General features: G+C 44.1%; 1 protein-coding gene across 4 annotated transcripts; it reads right to left on the minus strand.

Moving 5' to 3' along the window:
- Positions 1–8,942: 8,942 nt before the first annotated feature.
- CD3D (CD3 delta subunit of T-cell receptor complex) lies at positions 8,943–12,538 on the minus strand. Of its 4 annotated transcripts, none has more exons than XM_045370957.2 (5): positions 12,378–12,538; positions 10,197–10,415; positions 9,595–9,726; positions 9,285–9,328; positions 8,943–9,095 (listed from the first exon to the last, which is right to left on the minus strand). In XM_045370957.2, the coding sequence occupies exons 1-5, from the start codon at positions 12,430–12,432 to the stop codon at positions 9,030–9,032; spliced, it is 516 nt and encodes a 171-aa protein (XP_045226892.2). In that variant the 5' UTR covers positions 12,433–12,538; the 3' UTR covers positions 8,943–9,029. The 4 variants fall into 4 exon arrangements, with proteins under 4 accessions (XP_045226892.2, XP_015290841.2, XP_005579856.2 ...); XM_015435355.3 differs by having other exon boundaries at positions 12,363–12,538; XM_005579799.4 differs by lacking the exon at positions 9,595–9,726.
- Between the last annotated feature and the right edge of the window lie 560 nt (positions 12,539–13,098).

Here is a 13,098-nt window from a genome sequence, read left to right on the forward strand (position 1 = left end):
GTTCCTGCTAAAGCAGTATTTAGAAGGAAACGTATAGACAGAATTAAATGTATCTTAGAAAAGAACAAAGGTCTTAAACAATGAGCACAGCTTCCACCTTGAGGAACTAGAAAAAGAAGAGCAAATTAACTCAAAGTAAACCCAAAAAAAAAAGAAAGAAAGAAATAGTGAAGATTACTATTCACAATAGCAAAGACGTGAAATCAACCGAAATGGCCATCAACAGTAGACTGGATAAAGAAAATGAGGTACAAACACACCAGGGAATACTATGCAGCCATAGAAAAGAATGAGATCATGTACTTTGCAGCAACATGGATGGAAGTGGAGGCCATTATCCTTAGCAAACTAATGCAGGAACAGAAAACCAAATACTTCATGTTCTCACTTATAAGTGGGAGCTAGATGATGAGAACACATGGACACAAAGAAGGGAACAACAGACACTGGGGCCTACTTCAGGGTGGAGGGTGGGAGGAGGGAGAGGTTCAGAAAAAAATCTATTGGGTACTATGCTTAGTACCTGAGTGATGAAATAATCTGTACACCAAACCCCCAAGTCACAAGTTTACCTATATAACAAACCTGGACATGTACCCCTGAACCTAAAATAAAAGTTAAAATATTTTTTAAAATAAAACAAAACCATATATAGATGAAAAATAATTTTAAACAATTATAAACAAAGTTTAAACAAAAATAAACAATATGAGAATAACCATGAAAAATAAAAGAAAGATCAGATCTGACATCAATAAAACAGGAAACATAAAAACAACAGAAAAAGCAATGAAACATTTCAGAAATAAATAATCTATAAGTAAAAAAAAAATCAATGAGACCAAACGATGGTCCAGAGACCAATAAAACTGATAAATTTCTAGCCAGATTGATCAGGAAAAAGCAGAAAAGATATAAATTATCAATATTAGCAATGAGAAATAACATCACAGTTCCTACAGGTATTAAAAGAATAAGAAGTCAGGCACTGTGGCTCACGCCTGTAATCCCAGCACTTTAGGAGGCTGAGGCAGGCAGATCACCTGAGGTCAGAGTTTGAGACCAGCCTGGCCAACATGACAAAACCCCGTGTACTAAAATACAAAAATTAGCCCGACCAGGTGGTTCATACCTGTAATCCAACTACTCAGGAGGCTGAGGCAGGGGAATAGCTTGAACCTGTGAGGCAGAGGTTGCGCTAAGCTGAGATCTCGCCACTGTACTCCAGCCCAGGCAACATAGTAAGACTCTGTCTCAAAAAAAAAAAAAAAAAAAAAAAAAAAAAAAAAGAATAAGAAAGGAATGTTATTGTCTTAGTCCATTCACCCTGCTGTAACAAAAATATCATAGAATGGGTGGCTTGAACCACATTTATTTCTCAGTTCTGGAGGCTGGGAAATCTAAGATTTCCCAGATTTAGTATCTGGTAAAGACCCACTTCCTGGTTCATGCCTTCTTACCATATCCTCACATGGTAGAAGGCACTCTCTGGGGCCTCTTTTGTAAGGGTACTAATGCTATTCATGAGTGCTCCACCCTCATGAGCTAATCACCTCCCAAAGGCTCCACCTTCTTTTTTTTTTGAGACTTTCTCTGTCACCCAGGCTGGAGTGCAGTGGTACGATCTCAGCTCACCACAATCCCCGCCTCCCGGGTTCAAGAGATTCTCCTGCCTCAGCATCCTGAATAGCTGGGATTACAAGTGCACACCACCACACTCAGCTAATTTTTGTATTTTTAGTAGAGACAGGCTTTCACCCTGTTGTCCAGGATAGTCTCAAACTCCTGACCTCAAGTGATCTGCCCACCTCGGTCTCCCAAAGTGCTGGGATCACAGGCGTGAGCCGCCATGCCCCACCTTCTCCCAAAGGCCCCACCTTCTAATACCATCACATTCAAGGTTAGGAATTCAACATAGGAATTCCAGGGGAACACAAACATTCAGCCCATAACAGTTATGAACAATCGTGCCAATAAATTTCCCAACTCAGATAAAATGGACACAGTCCTTGAAAAAGCTCACTGATGATGAAATAGATACCCCAAATAGCTCTTTATCTATTAAATAAATTGAATTTGTAGTTTGAAAAAGAAATTCAGACCTAGGTAGCATCACTGGTGAAATCTACCAAACATTTAAAGAAGAAACAATACCAATTCTACACAAACACTTCAAGAAAATTGAAGAAGGAATTATTCCAACTCGTTCTCTGGAGACCAGATTTAACCTGTGTTGATTACCCTGGTTAATTTTATGTGTCAACTTAGCTAGGCCCAGATATTTGGCTTAATACATCAGTATGTTGTTATGAAAGTATTTTTATATATGTAGACTTTTAAATTAGTAGACTTTGAGTAAGGTGGATTACTCTCCATAATGTGAGTGGACCTCATCCAATCACTTGAAAGCTTTGAGAGAAAACAGACTGAGGTCCTGTGAGTAACAGGAAAATCTGTCTCTAGATTGTCTATGGACGGTTGCAACAGCAACTCCCTTGGTCTCCAACTTGCCAATATACCCTGCAGATTTTAGACACGTCAGCTACATAAGCCAATTTCTCTAGAGAAACAGAACCAATAGGATACATACACAGTTGTCCCATCCTTTGGTGGGGGATTAGTTCCAGGAGCTCCCCATGGCTACCAAAATCCATGGATGCTCAAGTCCCTTACATAAAATGATGTAATATTTGCATATAACTTGCACACATCCTCCTATATACTTTAAATCATCTCTAGATTACTTGTAATACCTAATACAACATAAATGCCATATAAATATTGTACTGCATTGGGTTTTTTTTTTCTTTTTTTAATTATACTTTAAGTTCTAGGGTACATGTACACAACATGCAGGTTTGTTACATATATATACATGTGCCATGTTGGTGTGCTGCACCCATTAACTTGTCATTTACATTAGGTATATCTGCTAATGCTATCCCTCCCCCCGTCCCCAACCCCACAACAGGCCTCAGTGTGTGATGTTCCCCACCCTGTGTCCAAGTGTTCTCATTGTTCAATTCTCTTCTATGAGTGAGAACATGTGGTGTTTGGTTTTCTGTCCCTGTGATAGTTTGCTCAGAATGATGGTTTCCAGGTTCATCCATGTCCCAACAAAGGACATGAACTCATCCCTTTTTCATGGCTGCGTATATTCCGTGGTGTATATGTGCCACATTTTCTTAATCCAGTCTATCATTGATGGACATTTGGGCTGGTTCCAAGGCTTTGCTATTGTGAATAGTGCCACAATAAACATACATGTGCATGTGTCTTTATAGCAGCATGATTTACAATCCTTTGGGTATATACCCCGTAGTGGGATGGCTGGGTCAAATTGTATTGCTAGTTCTAGATCCTTAAGGAATTGCCACACTGTCTTCCACAATGGTTGAACTAGTTTACGGTCCCACCAACAGTGTAAAAGTGTTCCTATTTATCCACATCCTCTCCAGCACCTGTTGTTTCCTGACTTTTTAATGATTGCCATTCTAACTGGTATGAGATGGTATCTCATTATGGTTTTAATTTGCATTTCTCTGATGGCCAGTGATGATGAGCATTTTTTCATGTGTCTGTTGGTTGCATAAATGTCTTCTTTTGAGAAGTGTCTGTTCATATCCTTCCCCAACTTTTTGATGGGGTTGTTTCACTTTTTCTTGTAAATTTGTTTAAGTTCTTTGTAGATTCTGGATATTAGCCCTTTGTCAGATGGGTAGATTGCAAAAATTTTCTCTCATTTTGTAGGTTGCCTGTTCACTCTGATAGTATATACTGTATTGTTTAGGGGATAATGACAAGAAAAATTCTGTATATGTTCAGTACAAGTGCAGTCATCCTTTTATTTCCAAATATTTTTGATCTTCAGTTGGTTAAATCCACAAATGCAGAACCCATGGATTCAGAGAAACAGACAAACTGAACCAATGGGAAATAGATATATTTATATATATTTATATATAAATGCATATATTTTATATATAAATATTTATTTATATATTTAAAGTAGACAAAGAAATAATAAAGATTACTATTCACAATAGCAAAATGGGATACACACACACACATACATATACATTATATATTATATATATCACATTGATTCTGTCTTTCTGGAGAACCCTAAGATACTGATACCAAAAAAAAGACGTTACAAGAAAAGAAAACTATAGACAAATCCTCTTATGACATAGAGGTAAAACTTCTTAATAAAATTTTAATAAATGTAATCTAATAACATACCAAAAGAATAATACAAAATGACTAGAGTTTTTTCAGGAATACAAGGTTGGTTTAACCATATCGTGCCATCAGTGTAATTTACCGTATTAACAGACTAAAAAAGTAAAACCATATTATCATCTCAATGGATGCAGGGTAAGCACTTGACAATACCCAACACCTATTTTTGATATAAATTCTCAGCAAACTAGAAAGAAAAGAACTTCCTCAACCTGTTAAAGGACATCTAAGAAAAACCACAGCTAACATACTTAAAGATGAAAGACAATGCTTTCCTCCTAAGATCATGAACAACGCAAGGATGTCTTCTCTCCACTTCTATTCAACATTGTACTGGAGGTTCTAGCCAGTGCAATAAGCCAAGTAATAGAAACAAAAAGCACCCAGATAGGAAAGGAAACAAATTGTTTTTGTTCACAGACAACATGATTGTCTATGTAGAATATTCAATGGTCTTACAAAAGAAGTTACTAGAATTAATAAGTGAGTATAGCAGTTTTGCCTTTTATTTTGATTAATATACAAAAATTAATTGTATTTTTATATACTAGCAATAAACAATTGGAGATTTAAAAATTTTTAATACCATATATAGCCTGGTACAGTGGCTTACACCTATAATCCCAGCACTTTGGGAGGTCAAGGTAGGAGGATCACTTCAGTACAGAAGTCCAAGGCCAGCCTAGGCAACATAGTGAGATCCCGTGTCTACACAAAAATAAAAGTATCCAGGCATAGTGGCACATGTCTGTAGTGCCAGAGCTACTTGAGAAGCTGAGGTGGGAGGATCACTTGAGCCCAGAAGTTCAAGGCTGCAGTGAGTTGTGATCATGCCACCATACTTCAGCCTGAGTGACAGAGCAAAACCCTGCCTCTAAAAAAAACAAAAAGAAAAGCACATAAAATAGCATCAAAAATATAAAGTATTTAGGAATAAATCTGGCAAAATATATGTTCATGTATGAAAAGACTCAATATTGTTAAGATGTTAATTCTCCCCAAACTGATCTAGAAATGCAATACAATCTTGATCAAAATCCCAGCAGGCATTTTTGTAGTAACTGAGGAGCCAACTAAAATGGACTTAGAGTAGCTAAAACAAATCCTTTTAAACGTTTTGGGCCAGGCACGGTGGCTCATGCCTGTAATCTCAGCAGTTTGGGAGGCCAAGGCCAGCAGATCACTTGAAGTCAGGGGTTTAAGACCAGCATGGCCAATATGGTAGAACCCTGTCTCTACTAAAAATACAAAAATTAGCCAGGTATGGTGGTGAGCACCTGTAATCCCAGCTACTCAGGATGCTGAGGCAGGAGAATCACTTGAACCTGGGAGGCAGAGGTTGCAGTGACCCAAGATCAGGCCACTGCACTTCAACCTGGGTGACAGAGTGAGACTCCGTCAAAAAAAAAAAAAAAAAGTTTCACCTTGCCTGGTGTGATGGTTCATGCCTGTAAATCCCAGCACTTTAGGAGGCTGAAGAGGAAGGATCACTTCAGACGTAGGTAACATCACTGGTGAAATCTATCAAACCCAGGAACTCAAGACCAGTCTGGGTAACAAAGCAAGATCCTGTTTCTACCAAAAAAAAACTTAAAAATTTGCCAGGTAGATCACTACTCTATCTTTGGACTCCTGGACTCAAACAATCCTCTGGCCTCAGCCTCCCAAGTAGCTAGGACTACAGGTGCACACCAGCACACTCAGCTAGCATGAGTGTTTTTTGTTTTTGTTTTCTTTTTTGAGACAGGGTCTGACTCTGTTGCCCAGGCTGGAGTGCAGTGGTGAAATCATGGCCCGCTGAAGCCTTGACCTCCCCAGGCTCAGCTGATCCTCCCACTTAGTGTCCTAAGTGTCTGGGACTACAGGTGCGCATCACCACACCAGCTAATTTTTTTTTTTTTTTTTTTTCAAGACGGAGTCTCGCTGTGTCGCCCAGGCTGGAGTGCAGTGGCCGGATCTCAGCTCACTGCAAGCTCCGCCTCCGGGGTTTACGCCATTCTCCTGCCTCAGCCTCCCGAGTAGCTGGGACTACAGGCGCCCGCCATCTCGCCCGGCTAGTTTTTTGTATTTTTTAGTAGAGACGGGGTTTCACCGTGTTAGCCAGGATGGTCTCGATCTCCTGACCTCGTGATCCACCCGTCTCGGCCTCCCAAAGTGCTGGGATTACAGGCTTGAGCCACCGAGCCCGGCCACCAGCTAATTTTTTTGTGTATTTTTGTAGAGATGGAGTTTCTCCAGTATTGCCCAGGCTGGTCTCGAACTCCTGAGCTCAAGTGATCCACCCACCTCAACTTCCTAAAGTACCGGGATTACAGACGTGAGCCACTGCACCTGGCCAGGCACCAGTGTTTTTAAAGCTCCCAGGAGATTCCAATGTGCAGCCAATGTTGAGAACTGGGGAATGAGGGATGTAAAAGAATTTGAGGAATACAAGGTACTATGAGTGTGTGGAACATGGGAAGGATCCAGAGTGTTGGTTAGATACAAGCCATGGAAGGGATGATCAAGGTAGAGAATCCAATGGGAAAGTAGGATCTTGGGTTAGGATAACTGCAGGAGTAGGGATAAAAAGGATAGGGGTAACTCAGAACTATGAATGAAACATGTGAATTAGACATTCATTCTGTCTCTCACGAAATTAGGGTCTCTGTGTGTCTTGAGAAGATGGTGGACAGAATCATCCAATTCTCTGGCTATGTGGTTACTAATTCTTTTCTCCTTTGGGAACCCAGGTCTAGGAAATTCTCAGTCATTAAACTTTCCGGAGGCTCTTTAAATTATTTGTGTAATCAGAGAACAAAAGAAGGAATCCCCTACTCTGTGATCCAGGAACAGGCATAAAGCGCATAAGAGAGAAAGTGGCCTCAATTCTTCCTCTAAACCAGAGACTCTGAATTTGGGCTGTTTCAGAATCACCTGGAAACACCCTGCCTAGAGTGCGTCTCTAGCACTTTTATTTATTTATTTATTTTTTTAAATTTTTTTATTTTATTTATTTTTTTTTTTTGGAGACTGAGTCTCGCTCTGTCACCAGGCTGGAGTGCGTGGCGAAATCTCGACTCACTGCAACCTCTGCCTCCCGGGTTCAAGCAATTCTCCTGCCTCAGCCTCCCAAGTAGCTGGGATGACAGGCGTGCGTCACTATGCCCAGCTAATTTTTGTATTTTCAGTAGAAACAGAGTTTCACCATGTTGGCCAGGATGATCTCAATCTCCTGACCTTGTGATCTGCCCGCCTCAACCTCCCAAAGTGCTGGGATTACAGGTGTGAGCCACCACGCCCAGCCGTGTTTATATTTTTAATAAATCCCTCAGGCCTCCAAAGTTTCAGAACCATGGCTATTTTTTTTTAAGATAGGGTCTCACTCTGTAGCCCAGGCCGGAGTGCAGTGGCACAATCATAGCTCACTGCAGCCTCCAATTCCTGACCTCATGCAATCCTCCCACCTCAGCTTCCCAAATAGCTAGGACTACAGGTGCCCACCACTGCACCCAGCTGATTTATTTATTTATTTATTTATTTATTTATTTATTTATTTTGGTCGAGACAAGATGTTGCTATGTTGCCTAGGCTGGTTTTGAACTCCTAGGCTCAAGTGATCCCCCTGCCTCTGTCTCCTAAAGTGCTGGAATTATATGCATAAGCTACTGTGCCCAGCCTAGAACCACTACTATTAGAAGTAATAGAAGATGGCATCTATTGAAAATATCCCTGTCTCAGCCAGGTGCAGTGGCTCATGCCTGTAATCCCAGCACTTTTGGAGGCTGAGTGGGTGGATCATTTGAGGTCAAGAGTTTGAGACCAGCCTGGCCAACATGATGAAACCCTGTCTCTACTAAAAATACAAAAATTAGCTGAACTTGGTGGCACATGCTTGTAATCCCAGCTACTCGGGAGGCTGAGGCAGGAGAATCACTTGACACCAGGAGACAGAGGTTACAGTGAGCCGAGATCATGCCACGGCACTCCAGCCTGAGCAACAGAGTGAGACTCCATCTCAAAAAACCAAAAAACAAACAAAAAAAAACTGTCTCAAACTCCTGTTTTCCAGGTAGATGGAGCAGGATAATGTGCTTTAATTGGTGAATGGTTTCTGATCCCAGTTTATAATGCAGAAGGCAGGAGCAAGCCAGGGACAGGTCCTGGCGAAAGGAAGCTAAAATGGTGCCTATGATACAGGGGAAAGGGATACGAAAGGGGCTTAGGTAAGACCTCCTTACAGCTAGTGGCACCTGGTCAGCAGGGCCGTAGAGCTGAGGTCATCCCCTTAGCAGCAGTGGGACTTTGTCACACACACCCTCTGAGTCTTGGTGAGAAACTAGTCCCCGGGCCTCTTGTTGTCTCTGCCACCCCCGTTCATGACGTCATGGAAAATTCTGTGCAGCTGGGCTCCTGAACACAGCAGCCTGCCCTCGGCTGGATGAGGCAGCCAAAACCCTAAAAGGGTTGTGATAGGGACTGGAGTCAACAAGTAACTGTGGGAATATGGTGGCGCAGACCCTTCACCCAGGGAGCCCCGTGAGCTAGAAACACCAGACAGCCAGGATGTGGCGAGAGTCGTCCAACACACTGTCTGTGTGGGACAGAGGAAGGAAGGAGATGAAGGAAGGAACAGAAAGGTAGGAGGGCGAGATCCCAGACAAGTCAGGACAACTCCCATGCCTTGCCCAGGAGTCTTAAGAAGTCCAGGCACCTGCTGAGTGAAAGAGGATATATTTATTGGCTGAGCAAGAAGGGAAGGTACAGTTGGTAATGGATGCTTCTAGAAGCCACCAGCCTCAGGTTCACTTGTTCCGAGCCCAGTTTCCTCCAAGGCGGCTGTACTGAGCATCATCTCGATCTCGGAGGGGCTAAGAGAAGAGAAGAGCAAACGGTCAGGAGGCAGGGTTAGAACTCTTCGAGGAAGGGCCCCAGCAGGCCCCGACGATGAGAGTTCCTGTCTGACCTCTCCAGTCACACCCAGCGATGAACTCCCCAGTAGGACCCTTCCCACGTGCAAACAGCATTCAGTGTCAGCCCTCCTTCCCCTCAAGGCTCACCTGATAGACCTGGTCATTCCTCAATAGAGCTTGTGTGTCGGCAGCTAGAAGAACCAGAGAGAGACATCAACGGCCTAGCAGATGGGACAGTGAGATCCACCCTCCCACACCCTCAGAAGTCTGCATGAGTGATATGAACACACAAGTTCTCTCAACAGTCAAAGTTCTAGGAGTCTTTAGGAGATTGCAAGAGTAACTCCCAGCTGAGACTAAACCTACCACCTGCCCCATTCCTTAGCTGGTGCATAAGCTCACTGGTACAGACACACACACACACACACACACACACACGCTCAGCTCTTCCACTAACCCCCAGAGAGCCTTCCAGTCTCATGTCCAGCAAAGCAGAAGACTCCCAAAGCAAGGAGCAGAGTGGCAATGACATCAGTGACAATGATGCCAGCCAGGGTGGCTGGATCCAGCTCCACACAGTTCTGGCACACTGTGGGGGAAGAGAGGAGAGAGGAGAGGTTGAGAGCCTTTAAGATCAGGGAACCATCTCTGCCTCCTAGGGCAACCCTTAGATCTCTCATGCCAAAACCCAAACTTCAATAAGACTCTGGGAGAAAGGCCTGGTGATGGCCTTGCCACATCTTCCTCCACCCTGCATCCCAAGGAATCCCTGAGAAGAGCCAAGAAGCAATCTCAGCTTTGTGGGGGACCTTGAACAAGGTGGTGGGCCAAACCTCTCACCCAACCGAGGCTGCACTAACATGACCCCTACTGCTCTGTCTTTCTGAGTTAAGCTCTCTCTTCCACTTTGAAGGTCCCCAAATCTGGCTCATACCATTACAAGAGTGGCCTCACTTTGTTTACAGAACAGATGGGCTCACCACATCCCTCTCTAGCCAGAAAGTTCTCACATCCAGAAGCCCCATCCATTCCAACCCAAAAGATTCAGGAAGCACATACTTCGATAATGAACTTGCACAGCAGATTCTTTGTCCTTGTATATATCTGTCCCATTACACCTATATATTCCTCGTGGGTCCAGGATGCGTTTTCCCAGGTCCAGTCTTGTATTATTTGTGAGCAGTGTTCCCATCGTTCCCTCTACCCATGTGACGCTGGTATTGCATTTCACAAACACTCTGTCCTCAAGTTCCTCTACAGGTATCTTGAAGGGGCTCACTAAAGGGGAAAAAATATCACAATTGGAGACAGTTCTTTGGTCTGCACCAAGCCCTTTGTTCTGCGGAAGCTCATACTTAACAGAGACCATTTTCTTGGTCCAGGACGGTTTATGGTTTCTATCAAGAGAGACAGAAGTCACAAGAAAAAGCCTTCAGAAAGTTTCCCACCAACTGCATGGGTCAAGGGGGACATGAGGATGCCATTCAAGCAGAGGACAGGTCTTGGGGCCTTGGTGCAAAAGAGGACCCCTCAGAGCAGGATTGACCCAAGCACTTTCCTGGAAATGAATCCAGACCGCTGATGAGGAGTAGGGGGAGCATGGACCACTGAAGCACCCGGAAGATATGGAAAGACAGAAGAACATTCCTTGGTTGGAAATGTCTGCATTTTTTCTTCAAGAAAACATCTAATACTACTTTCCAGCCGTCTACAACACTCCCACTTCAGCTTCTTGTTCTCATCGTTCCTCACTGCCCCTGCTCCATTAACAACCAAGAAAGTGGGGCTCTCAATACTGAAGCCTTTCCCAGGGTCAGGGGATGGCTGTGGATGGAGACCAGCTGGTTTGCCAGTTCCTGAATTACCAGCTCAGTGGTCCAGAAGGGGACCAGGGCAAATCCCAGGTACAGTTTTCCACCCTTGGTTAGAAGGAGGAGAACAGGAAAAAAAAATTCTTGAATCCATCCCTAGAGCTCCTCACAAGTCAAGTCTTGTGGGAGACTTTTAGGACTGGAGGTGGGTGCAGCAACATTCCAGATGCAGTGAGTTCCTTTGAAAGTCTGAGCACATCTCCACAGGCCACAGAGGCACTACAGTCTATGCCTCCAAACACAGGGAAAAGTGGAGTCTACATTCATTCTTCCTGGGCTTCACACTCAGTCACAAATTTGGATACAAGAGCATCTTCTAGAAAACCCTGAAATAGCTGCTGCTCACACTTCTGAAGCAGGTTGGAAGTGTATGCATGTATACTCAGGGAGACACAAGCACATCAAATGTTTCACATCCTACAGTCACGTCCTCTTCAGGGATCTGTCTCCAGTGGAAATCCTGAGTGTCCTAGTGCAGTCGACTATCAGGTGACCATTGGACCCAGTTTGCTTAGCATTGAAGGGGTTTCTGGGACATGGGACTTTCCATTTTAAAGCTGAAATTGGCAAACTGAGATGAGTTAAAATCCTCCCATGTAACAACCCCTCAAATCTTCCCTCCCTCCTGCTCAACCTAAAGTTAACTTCTCTTTTAAAGCAGTCCCATGAGTGCTAGGACATGCCTCCAGGGGTGACATAATCATGGCCAAACAAACAAGAGTCCTGATTCCAGAGGCCATCAGCCCTAAAAGGAGTAGTGCAGGAAGTTGTGCTCCCATGGCCAGTCCCAGATTCAGGTACATACATACTGAGCTATTTCCTACAGATCTCTGGCCTAAGGCCTTCTGAGAGACATTCTAGGCCCACATGCACCCGTGGCTGGAGTCAGTCAAAGCCAAGAGCCTGTTTCCCAGACTCTATGCTACATCCTGGCCCTGCCCTCCTGACACCCTGGGGTGCCTGGTAAATTGAAGCTAGCACCGAGAAGCACTTTTTTTTTTTTTTGAGATAAGGTCTCGTGGGGTTGCCCAAGTTGGAGGGCAGTGGCATGATCACATCTCACTGAAGCCTTGAAATCCCAGACTCAATTGACCCTCCTGCCTCAGCCTCTCAAGTAGCTGGGACTACAGCTGTGCACCACCACGCCTGGCTCATTCTTTTGTTTTTTGTAAAGGTAGAGTCTCATCGTGTTGCTCAGACTGGTCTCAAACTCCTGGCCTCAAGGGATCCTCCCACTTCAGCCTCCCAAAGCTCTGGGATTACTGGTGTGAGCCACCGTGCCTGGCAAGAAGCACTTTCAAGTGGGCCTCACTCCCAACAGTAATGTCCCTCTCAGGTCCCTTCCCCCACCCACCTGGAGTAGCTTTACCTTGGGAGAGAAGGGTAGCCAGTACCAGTCCAGACAGAAACGTGCTATGTTCCATCTCCCAGCGGAACTCATCCAGTAGATAAAGCCAGGTCACCGAACTATCAGCCTGGGTGAGAGCTGCCCTCCCCCAGCTGACTCACAGGTACCGGAAAGAGGAGAGTGGGGGAGGAACTAGAAGATGTCTGCTTCTCTGCTTTCTGCCGTTGATGATGGGAAATTGTCAGGGTGGGGGTGGGCTAGTGGTAGGGTAGGAAGGAAGCAGGTGTAAATTGCTCTATCTCTGAGCAGGGAGCTGGTAGAGAACATGGAAAAGGTGACATGAACTTTAGCGTCCCTATTGACAATGCAACTACATTTACGCACCACCTAAAAACCTCCACATCTCGAAGCCCCTTGAGAGAAGCCATCGGCCCCATAGCGCAAGCCATAGCAGCTGTACTTCTCATGAAGGTTGATCTTTCTCAGGACCCTTCACTAGGCAGCCAGGGACCAGCTCTAGCAGCTTCTTGTCACTGGGAGGCTGGGCTTTAGGGACCCCAGCCAGAGATTTGAATCCTGGGTCCAATACTGCCTACCTGTGGGGCCTGGGCCAGCCATGAAATTTTTCAGAGTCTTATTCCATTAGCACCATTATCAGGATTCAAACAAGATGTTTGCACGGTGCCTCACACATCATATGTGCTCAATAAGGGGTAGTTATTAATAATAATATAGTTGACTC

Source organism: Macaca fascicularis, chromosome 14 (genome assembly GCF_037993035.2).
Source record: "Macaca fascicularis isolate 582-1 chromosome 14, T2T-MFA8v1.1".
In the NCBI taxonomy this organism is placed as follows: domain Eukaryota; kingdom Metazoa; phylum Chordata; class Mammalia; order Primates; family Cercopithecidae; genus Macaca; species Macaca fascicularis.

Excerpts from the sequence above, each read along its gene's own strand:
- CD3D (XM_015435355.3), bottom strand. The coding sequence starts at position 12,432 with ATGGAACATAGCACGTTTCTGTCTGGACTGGTACTGGCTACCCTTCTC. Across the intron at positions 9,727-10,196 it reads TGTGCAAGTTCATTATCGAA|TGTGCCAGAACTGTGTGGAG; the intron begins GTATGTGCTTCC and ends CTTCCCCCACAG. Across the intron at positions 9,329-9,594 it reads GACTGGAAGGCTCTCTGGGG|CTGCCGACACACAAGCTCTA; the intron begins GTTAGTGGAAGA and ends TGGTTCTTCTAG.